Raw genomic sequence first — 19,424 nt, 5'->3', positions numbered from 1 at the left:
TATGATCACTTGCCGAAAATGTAAATGAGTTATTTACTTACAGAAATGTCATATATTGCCTGCCTTTCACCTAAACAGGGTAGAAATAAAAAAGATCAATACTGGAATTCAGAGCAGGCTCAACTTGCCTGACTCCCATAAATACCATCAATTGTCTGTCTTTCACTTAGACAATTGGGAGGCTACTGAAATTCTTTGCAGTTTGGTTATTTTCACATAAAAAAAAAAAGAAGATATTCTGACCTCAGGGCAGGCTTACACGGCTACTCAATTAACTTGCCCCAGGCAATAGGGCAACCCTTAATGTCAATCCCTGGTAAGGGATGAAAATATATAAAAATAGACCTACTGCTAATACAACAAAAAAAGGGGAAATGTTCATTAAAATTGTCAATGAGGGTCCTAATTGTATATTTTGGGGAGCTGTTAATGTGAATTTTATGAGGTGTAATGATGTTTAATAATCGATAATGTACAGCATACACATGATTAATAAAATAGATTTTTATACTGCATTAGGTCTGGAAATTGTTTTTTTGTTTGCTTGTATCCGTCGTTTTGCACCTAGAAACAGTTGCAACTCCTGTCCAGGTGATGGCATTAAGGTGTCCACTTAGCTTAAAAAAACCAGCGAAGAAATATTAACTGGAAGTAATTGAATGACCTCGGAAAAAGAAGAAGGAAGCGTTTGAGTCTTCCGGTGGTCCAAGATTGCGCGGAGCATATTTCAGGTTTGTTGAATCACTTGTAATGCGAAGGATTCGAAAGCGTTCAGTTAACCCACTTCAGATTTATTGAGAGGAGACGAATTTCAATCATAATTTGCTCCTGAAAAAACCTAAAACGTAATGTAACCAGCGCTTTCATTTCTCGCCAATGCTAATGTTAGCTTATTAGCATACGTTAGAACCTGACCAGAGCCATATATATATATATGGCTCTGTACCTGACTAGCTAACTAGTTACAAGACGCATGCACAGATAGTTAACATCTGAAAGTGTACCTAGCTAGCTAACGACCACCACTTATTAGTATATTACAGTAGCTATTAGTAATTGAGAATTTTGCTAACGCTACCGTTAGCTGTAAGCTAAATGGCATTACGTAACGTTTAGAATTGGTTTATTTATGTCAACGGGCCTAGCTAGCTAACTAGCGAATTAAAGCTACTTAGCTAGTTAGGCAGTATCCCGATAATGTAACGTAATACAGACTGTTAAGGAGTGTAGGCGAGTAATATTTATAGATTCAGTGAGATTTCACGCAACGTGTGTGTAGATCTCTATTTGACTTGGACGTATGACTTCTCTCCCCCTTTCTATCACCCCGACGTTTTCCTTCCATCATTTTTGGATTGGTTTTTTGTTTATTTTTTACCAGTGAAAGTGTGACGTTACTGCTATGGATAAGATACGAGGCGCTACTCAGGTAACAACAGAAATTATAGGCTACAAACTTGAGCCTCCTCTCCCCTACAACCCTATACGATGGAGAAAAAATATATATATATCCTGGGCAAGACCATCTATTATTACCCATCAAATTCTTATTCGTACAACCCTCTTGTCCCGAGGTGCGAAATAGTGTGTGTGTGTGTAGCTATGTACACCTTTGCTCAAATGATGAAACGCATGCATTGAACTGTATAATGTACTGTCCAAAGGCTACATGCAGGCCTACATCACATATCTAATGAACATAAATTAAATATTTGAACATGAATACCACAGTTGCCACTAATATGACACATCTCAGTGCACACTGCTCTTCCATTGTCCTCAGTGTTAGTCTGAAGCAGGGGGTCTCTGTCTCTGTAGCAGGCGGTGGCGAGCGGGTGCTGATGGGGGACGAAAAGGACACCTGGAAAGTGAAAACACTCGACGAAATTCTCCAAGAGAAGAAACGCAGAAGGGAGCTGGAGGAGAGTACGGAGCCCAAACGTCTGAAAAATGTAAACGGAAGAGAAATGCTGTGGTGCCCCAAACTGACCACTATACCCTAGTACCCCCTATACACTTGAGGAGATCTGAAAAGAGATTGGGATAAGGAATGTGGAAATGGCTCCACCTTGCCCCCTGATAAACTAGGTGAAATGTTTGCCATTTTGCTTACACATATCCGATAGCTCAGATCTCCACCTGACAATGGGCTAGGGGTTGATTTGGGGCACATTGTTTCTCTTCCCCCATCAGAGGATGCTGGTTCCCATTTTGACTTAATCGTGTATCGTGTTTATCTAAATGTATCACACAGACTAGAGCTGTACTTGTACTAGTGCCTCAAACTTATTATAATCTTACCTTATGTGCAATCAATCATTGTTATGGTTACCATACAGTGTTTTTTTAGAACATGTTTTTTGGGGGGGTGGGTCTAAAATGTCCCCTCTTTCTCATGTCTTGTCCAGTGCGTTCCGTGCCCTGTTCCACAGACGGATGATCGGGAAGCCAAACGGGACACTCCGGAAGAAGGAGAACTACGGGATAAAAACATGGAAATAACAATACGGAATTCCCCGTACATACGGGAAGATTCCACAGAGGACAGGTAAAGGGGATGCGAAAAAAGAGCCGTGGGAATTGGGGTCACGTTCAGGCGGGCCCGATAATGGAGAAAAAATGTTTCAAAACTGAACTTATTCCTTTGAATACATTTTCTCCCATTTTTGTCCCAACTGAACGCCACCCTGCTATGCACAGGGGCAGCCTGTTTGTTGAGTCGTTGGCACTAGACAGTCTTCCCAATTCCAGGGGAGAAGAGGATGAATCGCTGGCAATAAAGCCTCCCCAGCAAATTACCAGAAAAGACAAATCTCACCACAGAAAGGAGGAGAAGAGAAAGGACAAGAGACGCCGCCGCAGTCACTCTGCTGAAGGAGGTACGTTGCCATCCTGGGACGTGTATCGCTGTAGAATGCTGCATAGTGTGGTGTTAAACTGTATTTATGCATATGTAGCACCTATTAGCACGCTGTCACATTTTGTATTTATCACAGCAGCAGGGAAACGCGTGCGGCCCAAAGACAAGGACAGGGAGAGTGAGCGAAGAAAGCGGCAGTGGGAGGAGCAAGACAAGGCCCGGCGAGACTGGGAGAGGCAGAAACGCAGGGAACAGGCCAGAGCCCAATCCCGCAGAGAGAGGTGACCACTGACTACTGTGACCACACACAAATATACACACACACACACACACACACACACACACGTGTGTATTAGCGTGGCTTGTATTAGCAAATATGTACTACAGAACAAATAAATTACTTGTGTTCAAACGTATGAAGTTGTCAACATGTCTGTTTATCAGTGGCCTCTCATACTGTACACCTCAATCAGAATATGACCCCCAAGAGTGGGGCAAGTTTGAACAAAACAGTTTCAAGAGCGTAGACCACCAAAAAAAAACATCAGATGTCATATTGCTTAGTCTACCTTTTAAACGTGCAGATCCTCAAACAGTCACACTGTGGTCAGCCATCATGTTTACTGTGCAGTTACCTGTCACACTGTATGCTGTACTCTTCCCCTTCCCTGAAGCAGACATTAACGGTGTGGGGTGGGTGGCTTTTGGGTTTCTGGAGAGCTCCTGACAGGATTCCCCCGTCTTCCCCGGACTACAGGGACAGGTTGGAGCAGGTGGAGCGCCAGCGCGAGAGGGACCGCAAGCTCCGCGAGCAGCAGCAGAAGGAGCAGCGTGAGCAGAAGGAGAGGGAGAGAAGGGCAGAGGAGCGCCGGAAAGAGCGCGAGGTGCGCCGAGAAGGTCAGGCTTTACACATGCACATTCGCACACACACACACACACGTAAGGTTCAAGTTTATAGCTTTATAGTGTGCGTGAATGTACACTACCAGTCAAAAGTTTGGACACACCTACTCATTCAAGGGGTTTTTCTTTTTTTATTTTTTTACTATTTCTTACGTTGTAGAATAATAGTGAAGACATCAAAACGATGAAATAACACATATGGAATCATGTAGTAACCAAAAAAGTGTTAAAAACAAATCAAAATATATTTTATATTTGAGATTCTATTCTTTGCCTTGATGACAGCTTTGCACACTCTTGGCATTCTCTCAACCATCTTCATGAGGTAGTCACCTGGAATGCATTTCAATTAACAGGTGTGCCTACTTAAAAGTTAATTTGTGGAATTTCTTTCCTTAATGTTTTTGAGCCAATCAGTTGTGTTGTGACAAGGTAGGGGGGATATACAGAAGATAGCCCTATTTGGTGAAAGACCAAGTCCATATTATGGCAAGAACAGCTCAAATAACAAAAGAGATTACTTTAAGACATGGTCAGTCAATACGGAACTTTTCAAGCACTTGGAAAGTTTCTTCAAGTGCAGTCGCAAAAACCATCAAGCGCTATGATGAAACTGCCTCTCATAAGGACCACCACAGTAATGGAAGACCCAGAGTTACCTCTGCTGCAGAGGATAAGTTCATTAGTTACCAGCCTCAGAAATTGCAGCCCAAATAAATGCTTCATAGAGTTCAAGTCACAGACACATCTCAACATATACTGTTCAAAGGGGACTGTGTGTGAATCAGGCCTTCATGGTCGAATTGCTTCAAAGAAACCACTACTAAAGGACACCAATAAGAAGAAGAGACCTGCTTGGGCCAAGAAACACGAGCAATGGACTTTAGACCGTTGGAAATTTGTCCTTTGGTTTGGAGTCCAAATTTGAGATTTTTGGTTCCAACCGCTGTGTCTTTGTGAGACGCGGTGTGTGTGAACGGATGATTTCCGCATGTGTATTTCCCACCGTAAAGCATGGAGGAGGAGGTGTTATGGTGTGGGGGTGCTTTGCTGGTGACACTGTGATTTATTTAGAATTCAAGGCACACTTAACCAGCATGGCTACCACAGCATTCTGCAGCGATACACCATCCATCTGGTTTGGGTTTAGTGGGACTATAATATGTTTATCAACAGGACAATGACCCAACACACCTCCAGGCTGTGTAAGGACTATTTGACCAAGAAGGAGAGTGATGGAGTGCTGCATCAGATGACCTGGCCTCCATAATACCCCGACCTCAACCCAATTTGAGATGGTTTGGGATGAGTCGGACGGCAGAGTGAAGGAAAAGCAGCCAACAAGTGCTCAGCATATGTGGGAACTCCTTCAAGACTGTTGGAAAAGCATTCCAGGTGAAGCTTGTTGAGAGAATGCCAAGAGTGTGCAACGCTGTCAAGGCAAAGGGTGGCTATTTGAAGAATCTCAAATATATTTTGTTATACACTTTTTTGGTTACTACATGATTCCATATGTGTTATTTCATAGTTTTGATGTCATCACTATTCTACAATGTAGAAAATAGTAAAAAATAAAGGAAAACCCTTGAATGAGTAGGTGTGTCCAAACCTTTGACTGGTACTGTACGTCTTTTGATGTATGTAAGGACACATTATTGGTGAAGGAAGCTAAATGTGTTGTCCCCCTCTGATAGTTCCGTCCCACCACCGTGCGCTGCCCGATGAGTACGGTGAGAAGCCCAAACAGAGCCACCGCAGCCGCAGCCCCATCCCCAACCAGGCTCCCCGGGATAGACCGGAGCACAATAGCGAGCCACGCAGAACTGCTGGTGAGACTAACCAATCAAGATGGTTTTAGATAATATTGCTTTGATGGTAGTTAATTTCAAAACTTAGTTAAGAGTAAAATAAATTAAATCCATGACTTGTAATTGTTCTGTGTGAATAGGGTGCTCATGTTGTGTTGTGTTTGTGGTCCAGCGGCAAAGGATGAGAAGCCTGAGGACAAGGACCTTCTCTCTGACCTCCAGGACATCAGTGACAGCGAGAGGAAGACAAGTACAGGAGAGTCCTCCTTAGGTAGACACTCATTTACAGTTGCAACATACCCCACTGTCACTTTACACAAGATTGGCATCACAAAAAAGGAATGAAAACAAAGCACACTCCTACTGATGTTAAATCAGTAACAGAGTTCTGTTATAGATATTCAGTCAAGACACATCTCCTTGTGTTATATGTCAATGTGGGTAGTTTGGCGGTGACATGGAGTGGATTTCTCTTCCCTAGGCTCAGGGTCGGGCTCTGACGATGAGGAGAATGATGAAGATGGATCTAGCAGTGAGGGAGAGGAAGAGGAATCGGGTTCAGGCTCAGGAGAATCTGACCAGACTGCAGGTCTGCTGAATTTGTGTGTGTCTGTGTTATCGTGATTGTGTGCGTGATCGTGCGCATGTCTTATCCCTTACTACCATTACGGTGTTGTCACAGTGATATGGTTCTGACCCACCCATTGTCTGTGTTTCAGGTGACGTGAGTGAAGACGAGCGGTCTGAGGAAGAGTTTGAGGAAGAGAGAGAGAACAGCAACCATATTCCCCCAGGTAGGCATTTCACACCCCATTTGTCTGGTGGCAGTCATTTGAACAGGTATTATTATTATGTCATGTCTGAGAGTAAAGTTTGTTTTGACTGGTCTTGAAGCTTGTTTATCTAAAAAGGTTAGGAGTTCTTACTCAACCAGCTGCTAGATGCTATTTTGTCCTGTTTCAATAAGTTATAACTGCCCCCTCATTAACCATCACAGTGCCTGAGTCCCGGTTTGACCACGACACTGAAGAAAGTGGAGAGGAGGAGGAGGAGGAAGAGGAGGAGGAGGAGGAGGCGGAGGCAGGGGAGGGAGACGTCACCCCCCAGTCGGTGTCTCACTCCCACTCAGCCACCCCTGAGCCTGAGGAGAACTACATCCCCGACTCTCCCCCCATCTCCCCGGTGGAGCTAAAGAAGGAGCTGCCCAAGTACCTGCCAGCTTTACAGGTCTGTGTTTGGAAGCACACCACACCTGGGTCAAATACCTGTTTGTTTTATTTCAAATACCTGAGGTGCGCTTGACCTAGCTTGCCCGGTACAATGGGGCCCAATAGAATATTCCAAGAAATGCTCAAGTATTTGACAAAGCTAATACATATTTGACCCAGACCTGTACACACACCAAATCGACGTGTTGATTGACATTGGTTTCATGTCTTTTCCAGGGGTGTCGCAGTGTCGAGGAGTTCCAGTGTCTTAATCGTATCGAGGAAGGGACCTACGGCGTGGTGTACAGGGCCAAGGACAAAAAAACAGGTACAGTGCCTTCAGAAAGTATTCAGACCCCATCACTTTTTCCACATTTTGTTACGTTACAGCCTTATTCTAAAATGGATTAAATTAATTGTTTTCCTCATCATTCTACACACAATACCCCATAATGACTAAGCGAAAACAGGTTTTTAGAAATGTATTAAGAATGAAGAACAGAAATACCTTATTTACATAAGTATTCAGACTCTTTGCTATGAGACTCGAAATTGAGCTCCGGTACATCCTGTTTCCATTGATCATCTTTGAGAGGTTTCTACAACTTCATTGGAGTCCACCTGTGGTAAATTCAATTGATTGGATATGATTTGGAAAGGCACACACACCTGTCTATATAAGATCCCACAGCTGACAGTGCATGTCAGAGCAAAAACCAGCCATGCATGAGGTTGAAGGAATTGTCCGTAGAGTTCCGAGAAATAATTGTGTCGAGGCATAGATCTGGGGAAGGGTACCAAAAAATTTCTGCAGCATTGAAGGTCCCCAAGAACACAGTGGCCTCCGTCATTCTTAAATGGAAGAAGTTTGGAACCACCAAGACTCTTCCTAGAGCTGGCCGCCCGGCCAAACTGAGCAATCAGGGGAGAAGGGCCTTGGTCAGGGAGGTGACCAAGAACCGATGGTCACTCTGACAGAGCTCCGGAGGTCCTCTGTGGAGATCAGAGAAACTTCCAGAAGGACAACCATCTCTGCAGCATTCCACCAATCAGGTCTTTATGCTAGTGGCCAGGCGGAAGCCACTCCTCAGTAAAAGGCACATGACAGCCCACTTGGAGTTTGCCAAAAGGCACCTAAAGGACTCTCAGACCAGGAGAAAAGAGATTATCTTTGGCCTGAATGCCAAGCATCACGTCTGGAGGAAACCTGGCACCATCCCTATGGTGATGGCAGCATCATGCTGTGGGGATGTTTTTCAGCAGGAGGGACTGGGAGACTAGTCAGGATCGAGGGAAAGATGAACGGAGCAAAGTACAGAGAGATCCTTGATGATATCCTGCTCCAGAGTGCTCAGGACCTCAGACTTGGGGCTAAGGTTCACCTTCCAACAGGACAATGACCCTAAGCACACAGCCAAGACAACGCAGGAGTGGCTTCGGGACAAGTCTCTGAATGTCCTTGAGTGGCCCAGCCAGAGCCCGGACTTGAACCCGATCGAACAGCTCTGGAGAGACTTGAAAATAGCTATGCTGCGACGCTCCCCATCCAACCTGACAGAGCTTGAGAGGATCTGCAGAGAAGAATGGGAGAAATTCCCCAAATACAGGTGTGCCAAGCTTTTGTAGCATCATACCCAAGAAGACCTGAGGCTGTAATCGCTGCCAAAGGTGCTTCAACAAAGTACTGAGTGAATGGTCTGAATACTTATGTAAATGTCATTTTTCTGTTTTAATAAATTTGCACACATTTCTGAAAACCTGTTTTTGCTTTGTCATTATGGGGTATTGTGTGTAGAAAACAATTTAATCAATTTTAGAATAAGGCTGTAACGTAACAAAATGTGGAAAAAGTCAAGGGGTCTGAATGCTTTCCGAATGCACTGTATGTGGGCTACCTTGCAATCGATTTCCAATCCATCCCTGGACTCCGACACACACTAAAACATGCCTTTCCCTTTCAGATGAGATTGTGGCCTTGAAGCGTTTGAAGATGGAGAAGGAGAAAGAAGGTTTCCCCATCACGTCTCTGAGAGAGATCAATACCATTCTGAAGGCCCAGCACCCCAACATCGTCACTGTCAGGGTGAGGAGCATAGAAATACATCTCATATTGGTATTCTATTTCTATGGTGAGCAGCACACACCTGATTCAGAGGAAGCCCCCTCAATATTATTTAGAAATTAGTTTTGTTTAGCTCCTTTCATCCGAAAGTGTATCACAAATTCAAGTTATAAAATGGTGGTAAAAAAAGGATAAAATAGCAAGGTATACTAGTGCTAGCTGAACTTGTACTTAATCCTGTTTTCTCCCATGTTAGGAAATCGTTGTTGGAAGCAACATGGACAAGATCTACATTGTTATGAACTACGTGGAGCACGACCTGAAGAGCTTGATGGAGACCATGAAACAGCCTTTCCTGCCAGGTAACTTTGTGGGATACAGTTTGAGTTGGACTAAATACAGTACGCTTATGTCCGCCAGCCATTTTCCCATGTCATGTGGCTAGGTAAGTGGTGCTCTGTTTCGAATTAAAATGAAATGTGTGCTCTGGTGGGTTCTCTTTGTTTACCTAGCAAATGTAGTCATACTTCTGTGGTGACCATGCTACCACAAGGGTTAGTACTTCTTCCCAGGCAATGTGGTCTGGGGTTTAAATGATTGTTTTAATGTAAGCTTATGAGCTCCTGTCTCTCTCGTTTCCTCTTTTTCGTCGGCCTCAGGCGAAGTGAAGACCCTGATGATCCAGCTGCTGCGAGGCGTCCGCCATCTCCACGACAACTGGATCCTCCACCGCGACCTGAAGACCTCCAACCTGCTGCTCAGTCACAAGGGGATCCTTAAGGTGCCCTAGATGTCTTCTTGTATTATATTATTCTATGTCCCATTATATTAATATTAAAACCACTGTGGGTTGGGAACTTCAGATGAGGATTAGATCATCCATGGCTCGGATGAAGAAATACTAGGCTCTAGGCTTGTTGATGACAAAGAATAATGACTTTAATGTGTGTGAGAGTGTGTGCTTGCCTCATAGGCATCTTTGTAATGTTTGTTGCGCTGTTCTAGGTGGGGGACTTTGGTCTGGCCCGTGAGTATGGTTCTCCCCTGAAGCCCTACACGCCTGTTGTGGTGACCCTGTGGTACCGTTCTCCAGAGCTGCTGCTGGGAGCCAAGGTGAGTCGAAACTTAAGCACAGATCTAGAATCAGTTTACCCTCCCCAAATCCTAATTACCATTTGTGGGATGACATGCAAAACCGACCTTTGATCAGTGTCTCAGGGGCAACATAGCCACACAGTAACTAACCTCGTTCCCAGGCTATTGAGCGCAGCGCATATCAACGATTCAAAGTTGGCCTTGGTGGGAGTGACCATAGAATTCTATGGGAGTGACATTACTGAGTAAAGTATTTGTCCTAATAAAGAAATTTGCGAATCACATGACTGCAAAGCGTAGCTCTGTGCTTGTGGTGTACTAGTTTAGGTGGAAGGTGTTATGGGAGATGATTGGTTGGTAGATTAAGCTAATGCCTATGCACCAGGAGTTTCTGATGGTCTTTCTGTATTGGCTAACGAAGGCCAAGTTTGGCGTGTTGGTCCACCAGACTCTTCGCATTTGGGCGGAAGTGTCTGGGAACGAGATTACACACCTGCATTCGGAGACACAACAATACTATGTCAAAATACCTCTGGTCTACACAGACTCAAAAAAACTACTTCTGAGTCAAAACGTCTCAAGAAACATAAAAGTAATCAAAGACCCTCTACAGTCAAAATGGTGCCATTCTAAACCCTAAATAAGTCCCTACCTGACTGTGAACCTTAACACACCCAGACAACACAACACATACTTTGTACACCTTCAAGTAGTGTAGAAGTATGCGGTTCTGAACATAGCCCAAGACTACATACACACAGCACCAAGTCAAAGGTTGTCCACGCCCAGACTATACACTCCAACCCAGACTTGTGTAGTGCTATCTGTTCCTTGGAATACTGTGGTTTTAGCGAGTGTGTGTGTTTTTCTCTCCACAGGAGTACTCCACAGCTGTGGACATGTGGTCTGTGGGCTGCATATTTGGAGAGCTCCTTACCCAGAAACCTCTCTTCCCTGGAAAATCTGAAATCGACCAAATTAACAAGATATTTAAGGTTAGCTCATTTTGATCAAGAAGTCCATTTACTTCATACTGTCTGGAACGTAATAGCACTTTACCCCCACGCCTACATCTGAATACATTCTTGATAGCCACCACATGTGTTTTTGTGAGTTTTGCAGTTTTATGATCTCTCCACAGGGTGGCAGAGTTATGAATAGAATATAGTCGGATTAAATGGATTTCATGTGACGACACAATCTATTTTTCAGAAAGCGACAATGACCCAGTCTCTTTTAGATACAGTGTGATGTAACAGTCTTGTCTGACTGGGTAAACTGTAAAACTCTGATTAAAAGCTGTGCTCTTGACTGTGCTCCAGTACTCCTCACTTAGCAGTTCCTAACATACCAGACAAAGTGGGGACCCCCCCCCCCCACACACACACACACACACACACACACACATTAACTCTGTGTCTGTGTGTTGATGCGTGTTCTCGCCAGGACTTGGGGTCGCCCAGCGAGAAGATTTGGCCGGGCTACAACGAGCTCCCTGCCGTGAAGAAGATGACTTTCACAGAGTACCCCTACAACAACATGCGTAAGCGCTTCGGAGCCCTGCTTTCAGACCAGGGCTTCGACCTCATGAACAAGTACGTCTACTCAACTTCAGCCTTGCACTTACCTCTAACCATCTCAACCACATGGTTAATTACAACACTATTCATTACTAACCTATTTACACCAAACCTCAGACTTACTCTAAATTCAACCTCAATTGAACGGTATATCTAAAGTTAGTGAATGCATTATTTTGACCTAATTCTTAATTATCCATCAACCTGAAAGACTATTGTGTATGCATCAATGTGCACGTGTGTGTGTGTGTGTGTGTGTCTGCGGCAGTGTGCTCTTTACTCTTTCAGCAGGGGGTTTAACATCAGCATTGCTATGCCTTGATGTAATGTGCGTCTGCCGTCAGGTCTGCCCTGTGATATGCTCGCCATGTCTTCTGCTTCAGTCACTGCACTCTTGGCAAGCTGACTATAAACAGGACAGAGAAGAAGCCTCTTGGCGTTGCATCAAAGTACCTCAGCCCTCCTCCATACCTGTGTTGCATTTCACAGACAGACCAGCTTTGGTTTTTATTTATTGGGTTGCATGTGTCTCACAACTTCAGTAAAGCAGGGCCTATCATAAATGAGTAGGCTAGGATATTTTACACGCAACAGACCGAAGACTGAACACACTAGCATCATTAGCGAAGAGAAGGAGCAGGCGAGCCAGCAAGATGGTGAGAGGATGAGGCAGGCAGAATGAACCATGCGCATATGTCTTGGTAATCTGTATCTCGCATATTTACCAAAGTAGCCTTAAGTTCACCTTTTCCACCCTGGTTTTATTTAAATTACATAACTTTCCCCAGGCCTTTATAGCAGATCATCTAGTTAGGCTATAACACGGCAAATAATATGTTTTGTGATAACTACACAGTGATTTACATTTTGTGAGAAAAAACAAACATGGTTTTTCAGTTAGGGATTTTTTCTAAACGCTGACGATATCAATTTAGTTTAAACATTCACACCCCTATTATTTACATCACACACCTGTAATGGGTGGCCATGTACGGCCAAGGGAGGGGCTGGGGTCAGCTTTTGGGTGAAGTTTGACACCAGTCCAACTGAGTGGAATGCAGCAACAGTCACATGACCCAGGAAGTGCAATGACCCCTGGCCAGTGGCTGCTAGCCGTCTCATTAGACCTTGACCGCCTGTGGTCCGGACTGCCTTCAGCCGCAGGACTGGACTGGAGTAACAGTCTATCCATGGAGTGTGTAGGCTTTCCAGATGGACATGGCAGTCCTGTTTCAGTTTGGAACATCACACTCCTCCATGGCACCAGGCTGTAGGGGGAGAGTTTAGGGCTGTGGCGAAGTGTGCATCTCACATACCAGGACGTGTACTCCGAGCATGTGCTGACCAGCTGGCAAGTGTCTTCACAGACATTTTCAACATGTCCCTGACTGAGTCTGTAATACCAACATGTTTCAAGCAGACCACCATAGTCCCTGTGCCCAAGGACACTAAGATAACCTGCCTAAATGACTACCGACCCGTAGCACTCACGTCTGTAGCCATGAAGTGCTTTGAAAGGCTGGTCATGGCTCACATCAACAGCATTATCCCAGAAACCCTAGACCCACTCCAATTTGCATACCGCCCCAACAGATCCACAGATGATGCAATCTCTATTGCACTCCACACTGCCCTTTCCCACCTGGACAAGAGGAACACCTACAGCTCAGCGTTCAACACCATAGTGCCCGCAAAGCTCATCACTAAGCTAAGAATCCTGGGACTAAACACTTCCCTCTGCAACTGGATCCTGGACTTCCTGACGGGCCGCCCCCAGGTGGTAAGGGTAGGTAACAACACATCTGCCACGCTGATCCTCAACACGGGGCCCCCCAGGGGTGCGTGCTCAGTCCCCTCCTGTACTCCATGTTCACCCATGACTGCATGGCCAGGCACGATCATTAAGTTTGCTGACGACACAACAGTGGTAGGCCTGATCTCCGACAACGATGAGACAGCCTATAGGGAGGAGGTCTGAGACCTGGCCGTGTGGTGCCAGGATAACAACCTCTCCCTCAACGTGATCAAGACAAAGGAGATGATTGTGGACTACAGGAAGAAAGAAAAAGAGGACTGCGCACGCCCCCATTCTCATCGACGGGGCTGTAGTGGAACAGGTTGAGAGCTTCAAGTTCCTTGGTGTCCACATCACCAACGAACTATCATGGTCCAAACACTCCAAGACAGTCGTGAAGAGGGCACGACAAAGCCTATTCCCCCTCAGGAGACTGAAAAGATTTGGCATGGGTCCTCAGATCCTCAAAAAGTTATACAGCTGCACCATCGAGAGCATCCTGACTGGTTTCATCACCGCCTGTTATGGCAACTGCTCGGCCTCCGATCGCAAGGCACTACAGAGGGTAGTGCGTACGGCCCAGTACAACACTGGGCCAAGCTTCCTGCCATCCAGGACCTCTATACCAGGCGGTGTCAGAGGAAGGCCCTCAAAATTGTCAAAGACTCCAGCCACCCTAGTCATAGACTGTTTTGAATTAGGGCTGGCCCCCACAAAAATAAAATATTGGTTTGTTCTAATCAAATCTTGGTTTGTTCTAATTGATTGGTCTACATTTTAACACGTGTATTTTTTCCATATATTGACACATCCTATGTGTTTTAATCAAATCAACTATATTTACTGAGCTTGTCTGGTTAAATAATTAAGACACACAAATGACTAGAGGGAGTCCGACCAGCAATTGATTTGATTGTGCCGGGCTAGGCTCAGACTTGCTGTGCTGTGTTTAAAAATATATATATTTAAAAAATGAAGACAGTGAGTGACTGGTGTGACTAGCACCCGTTGTCTCTTTCTCCTCCCTGCTGCAGCGACCACCACAGAACATCAAAGTGTTTATCGCGCTGTCCGTGTTGCTGAAGCTGCAACATAATTACAGCCATTTCTAACGGGAAAGTTCTGTTACCGAAATCCCTCATTCGTTTAGGAAAAATATTCCCTATTCCCTCAACCCTTGCTCTCTCTTTACGTGACACGTATGCATCTTGTGCACGTGACCAAAGACCTATTGTACGGCGCTAGTATTACTAGAGAACGTTGGTTATGTAATTACTACTACAGAATATCCATTATTCTAGAGGACAATTCGGACGGGATTAGTTTTATTCCAAATTGCCCCCTGTAATTCGTTTTCTTAAATTTATTTATTATTTATAAATTGACAGTTATGACGGAAGCCTGGAGGTTTTTATTCTAGGCGTGAATATACAGTATTTCAACATGTCCAGGTGATCGGGCTACACTGATAACTCTAGCTTGGTTCCCAAGTTTCTAAACCATACCAAACCATCATTCATATAGTGTCGACATAATATTTGAATTGAGGAAGTGTGACCATAATCATTAGGATATTTTAGCGATCCGCAGTACGTCCTAAATGCCCCCCAGCCTTCAGATGTGAGCGAAACAGTGCAATTGCGCTTGAGATGCGTTTTAAGGCTATGGATGAGAAAGTTAACTTATCATTTCCAAACGTTTAAGTCAGTTGTATGCTGCTTTGCTATCTATTAACAGCAAGGGTTGCATTAAATAGGCTCTATTTTTTTACTGATGCATTTGGCAATATTCAATTAATAGGCATATATAGCTTATGCGCAGCACTTAGTTCAATTTATGGAATCAGTTATTGTTTTCATGTGCAAACCGCGAGCAACACCTGTCAAACTCAGACATTTCTCTCAAAACACAGGGATGTCGATTAGCACAGGACTAGTATTATCAGAGAACCTTGAAGTTTGCCAAAAAACAGTAGGCTATTCAGTCTGGAATTGTTACTCTCCTGCCATGTAAAAATTACTGCCATGGCGGGTACAGACCAGACTAAAATTACAGATGTGGTGTTTTGTGCTCGTGCACATAATTACATTACCCGACCTCCCCCAGTAAAACTAATCCCGTCTGAATTGGGTACAATGGGGCCTGACCTATAGCATATCTTAAAGCCTACTAATGTTAATGACACTACTTATGATCATAACATCATGTCCCCTGTAGCTCAGTTGGTAGAGCATGGTGCTTGCAACGCCAGGGTTGTGGGTTCGTTTCCCACTGGGGGCCAGTATGAAAATGTATGCACTCACTAACTGTAAGTCACTCTGGATAAGAGCCTCTACTAAATGACTAAAATGTAAATAACAATAAGAAGGAGATCAAGAAAAAGGAGTGATGTTATTATAAATATTATTTTTCTGACAATTTGGAACAGTCTGAACACTAAATCAATTATAAATAATACCAGAGGCTGTTCTAATGGGGAAAAAGGTGTAAATCCTTTATTACAGCAAAGATTGAATTTGTGAAATAGTTTACTTGACATGTTGTTGAGTGAGGCTTGGTGCTCACGGAATCAGTAGGCTATTAAACAAACACTCAAACAGGCAACAGAAGCAGGACCTGTCTTATTTCTGTAGATTTATTGATGTATAAAGCCAGGCACATTTAACAGTTAGGCTACTGATTATAGACCTAATTAAGTTAGGGTTTCCTCGCTCCTCACTTTTCTTAGACAATAAGGCAAGGGCTGTTTTCTCATCTCATTCTGCTGCTGCCTCCGCCACATTGTTCTCAACACCAATATGCTGGTTAACTTTGCTATTATGCACATAGCAACATGGTCTAGGAAAAGGCACCAATTCAACAGCGGGAGAAAGCGCATTTTGTTATAAAATAATATTATTTTTATTAGTGTTTCTCCATTTTTCTTATGTAATATAACTATATACAGTTTCAGTAGCACATGTCGTAGACTGATGGACTGTGCCATCCCCACTGCCTCCACAATGGATAAGTCCACTCACAGGCGTGAATCAGACAGGTGTCTTGTACACCATGATATTTTATTTTTTGCTACTGCTCGGCTAAAGAAATCTCAGTCGACCAAACAATCGACCAGTCGACTAAATAGGGTAAGCCCTAATCTCAATAGTTTAAAGGGGACTTCTTCTCATCGGCATCTCTCCAACTTCTCTGATGTGAAATAACTGGACAGGCGAAAGACAACTCTTGGAAGGCGTTCAATTCAAAACAATGTTATTAATCCCGGAAGGTCAAGATTGCATTGTGTCAGCCTTGTTGCTTTCACTTACCTTGTGTGTTCAGATGAGATGAGGGAAAGGACGCCGCTTTAGACTATGGAGAGGGACCCCATGTGCTCTGTGGAAGCTCTAAAACAGATTACAGAAGTGCTGCCATTTTGAGTGACCTCTGCCGCCCCTGGCCTTGACCTTTTCCCTTTCCCCAAGGTTCCTCACCTACTGCCCCAGCAAGAGGATCCTGTCGGACGAGGCACTGAAGCACGAGTATTTCCGGGAGACGCCACAGCCCATCGACCCGTCCATGTTCCCCACCTGGCCTGCCAAGAGCGAGCAACAGAGGGTGAAGAGGGGCACCAGCCCGCGCCCCCCCGAGGGAGGCCTGGGCTACAGTCAGCTGGTGAGGCTGAGTTTAACTCTACATCCCTATGTCGACCTAGGGTTTGACATCTGAGCTCAGTTTCTGTCATACACAGATTGTTGACCTACAGCACTTTACTATGTGTTGTCGAGACATTCTCCCACTGCTTACTACTTATGTTTCTAGAATACATTATTTCTGTTTATTATTATAACAGCAATTTACCTCATCAGCTAAAGTGTGTGGCTTGTCCTCTCTCCAGGGTGACGATGACCTGAAAGACACAGGCTTCCATCTGACCACCAGCAACCAAGGGGCTTCTGCTGTGGGCCCAGGGTTCAGCCTCAAGTTCTGAGCTACACATGGAGGACAGGACACCCTGTGTATGGGAAGAGACAGACTAGCCTGGTCACCTGACCAGACAATTAATCATGGGACATGTCGTTTTTAATGTGGCTGGGCTTATTGTGGGAATGGCCTCCGGTGTCAGGGGTCATCTTACTGCCCTCATTGTGACCCTGTGAGGGTACAGACTGGTCGTCACATGACATGAACCATGGACAAACCCGCTTAATGTCTCTTTCCGTATGGATGAATCCCAACAGTTAAACCGTCAATTATTTTAACATTCTCGACTCTGACAAGTGCATCGAAACAAAACTACAATTTGTCAGTAGCTTAGCTCATGTTGGCTTTCTGTTTTCCATCTTTTTTTACACTGCGGAAGAGGACCAGATTTTAAGTGGTTGGTATTTCCTGAGTACTGGAGCTACTGTATAATAATGAAGCAGCGTTAGATCCATATCAATCCATCATATTGTAAGGACTTAACCGTATGACTGACGGCTAACATACCAGGACATGTTTTTGCTAGAAATAAAATGTTAAACCTTTTTGCTGGTATTTATAAATGCTGTCTAAGCTAAGCAAACAGCACCACACACTGCCTGCCAAAGAAAAAAAGAAGGGACGTTGAGTCCCAAAACAATTCCAGCCTTGAACCCAGCTCAATAGTAACCGTCCAAGAGTGATGTAATTCTTTGCTCTGCACACTTTGTCTCAGGACTTAGTTCTTTCAGGGGAAAGAGCCCCAGACTTCTGTCTTTGTTGTTAAAGTGGCTTGTGATTTTTAGGACTAAACCAATAAATTCTTTGATTTCTAGCTGGAGGAAAATAAACAGTACAGTCTCATTCCTGGGAGACGGCTGGCTGCTCGGACTGGAACAGTTGCAAAACGTTCCCTCGTCTGGGTACTCCTTAGAACCAGCAGAAATTGACATATACATTAATCAGTTTTATCTGCAAGTCCCCTCTAAGCCCTTCTGTGGAGTATTACACCTGATGTGTCAAATGAGTAGGAAAAGCATTGGCTCCACCTAAACATAGCAAAACTAGCTGGATGTCTTAGGTTTTCCATATCTGAATAAAGGTCCAAACAGTTCATGTGACTGCAAACAATGTTTTTGGTTTACGCAACTTCGATCCAGAGCATCCCAAACATGGTGAGTATGCAGGCCATGGAAGAACTGGGACATTTTCAGCTTCCAGGAAGCTGTGGACAGATCCGTGCGACATGGGGCCGTGCATTATCATGCTGAAACATGAGGTGATGGCGGCGGATGAATGGCACGACAATGGGCCTCAGGATCTCGTCACGGTATCTCTGTGCATTCAAATTGCCATAGATAAAATGAAATTGTGTTAATTGTCCTTAGCTTATGCCTGTCCATACCATAACCCCACCGCCACCATGGGGTACTCTGTTCACAACGTTGACATCAGCAAACCGCTCGCCCACACGACGCCATCTGCCCGGTACAGTTGCAACCGGGATTCATCCGTGAAGAGCACACATCTCCAGCATGCCAGTGGCCATCGAAGGTGAGCATTTGCCCACTGAAGTTGGTTACAAAGCCGAACTGCAGTCAGCTTAAGACCCTGGTGAGGACGACGAGCACGCAGATGAGCTTCCCTGAGACGGTTTCTGACAGTTTGTGCAGAAATTCTTCGGTTGTGCAAACCCACAGTTTCATAAGCTGTCCGGGTGGCTGGTCTCAGACGATCCCGCAGGTAAAGAAGCCGAATGTGTAGGTCCTGGGCTGGTGTGGTTATAAGTGGTCTGCGGTTGTGAGGCCGGTTAAACGTACTGCCAAATTTCTCTAAAACGACATTGGAGGCGGCTTATGGTAGAGAAATGAACAACAGCTCTGGTGGACATTCCTGCAGTCACCATGCCAATTGCATGCTCCCTCAAAACTTGAGGTCTCATCTGTGGCATTGTGTGCGTGACGAATCTGCACACGTTAGTGGCCTTTTATTGTCCCCCAGCACAAGGTGCACCTGTTTAATGATCATGCTGTTTAATCAGCTTCTTGATATTCTACACCTGTCAAGTGGATGTTTTATCTAGGCAAAGGAGAAATGCTCACTATCAGGGATGTAAATGCATTTGTGCACAAGATTTTAGAGAAATTAGCTTTTTGTGCATATGGAACATT

The 19,424-nt window shown here is 44.5% G+C and overlaps 1 protein-coding gene across 11 annotated transcripts; it reads left to right on the top strand.

Moving 5' to 3' along the window:
• Nucleotides 1–654: 654 nt before the first annotated feature.
• On the top strand, nt 655–17,819 carry LOC121545575 (cyclin-dependent kinase 11B). Of its 11 annotated transcripts, none has more exons than XM_041856220.1 (21): nt 655–731; nt 1,382–1,429; nt 1,819–1,952; nt 2,409–2,548; nt 2,752–2,879; nt 3,000–3,141; nt 3,618–3,757; nt 5,458–5,592; nt 5,744–5,842; nt 6,053–6,160; nt 6,291–6,365; nt 6,569–6,798; nt 7,017–7,107; nt 8,741–8,862; nt 9,098–9,203; nt 9,501–9,622; nt 9,847–9,954; nt 10,815–10,931; nt 11,383–11,531; nt 16,776–16,965; nt 17,189–17,819. In XM_041856220.1, the coding sequence occupies exons 3-21, from the start codon at nt 1,842–1,844 to the stop codon at nt 17,279–17,281; spliced, it is 2,406 nt and encodes an 801-aa protein (XP_041712154.1). In that variant the 5' UTR covers nt 655–731; nt 1,382–1,429; nt 1,819–1,841; the 3' UTR covers nt 17,282–17,819. The 11 variants fall into 11 exon arrangements, with proteins under 11 accessions (XP_041712154.1, XP_045065470.1, XP_041712144.1 ...); XM_045209535.1 differs by having other exon boundaries at nt 656–731; nt 2,701–2,879; nt 3,579–3,757; XM_041856210.1 differs by having other exon boundaries at nt 656–731; nt 2,701–2,879; nt 2,997–3,141.
• The last annotated feature ends 1,605 nt before the right edge of the window (nt 17,820–19,424 follow it).

Source organism: Coregonus clupeaformis, chromosome 30 (assembly GCF_020615455.1).
Source record: "Coregonus clupeaformis isolate EN_2021a chromosome 30, ASM2061545v1, whole genome shotgun sequence".
Taxonomy (NCBI): Eukaryota; Metazoa; Chordata; class Actinopteri; order Salmoniformes; family Salmonidae; genus Coregonus; species Coregonus clupeaformis.
Note: the sequence above shows the minus strand (reverse complement) of the source record. Positions and strands in the feature narration are given on the sequence as shown.

Bases quoted from the DNA above. Each gene is read 5' to 3' on its own strand.
- LOC121545575 (XM_045209533.1), top strand. From the start codon at position 1,842: ATGGGGGACGAAAAGGACACCTGGAAAGTGAAAACACTCGACGAAATT. The intron at 1,953-2,408 runs GTAAACGGAAGA...TGTCTTGTCCAG, and splicing joins AGCCCAAACGTCTGAAAAAT to TGCGTTCCGTGCCCTGTTCC. The intron at 6,161-6,290 runs GTCTGCTGAATT...TCTGTGTTTCAG, and splicing joins AGAATCTGACCAGACTGCAG to GTGACGTGAGTGAAGACGAG.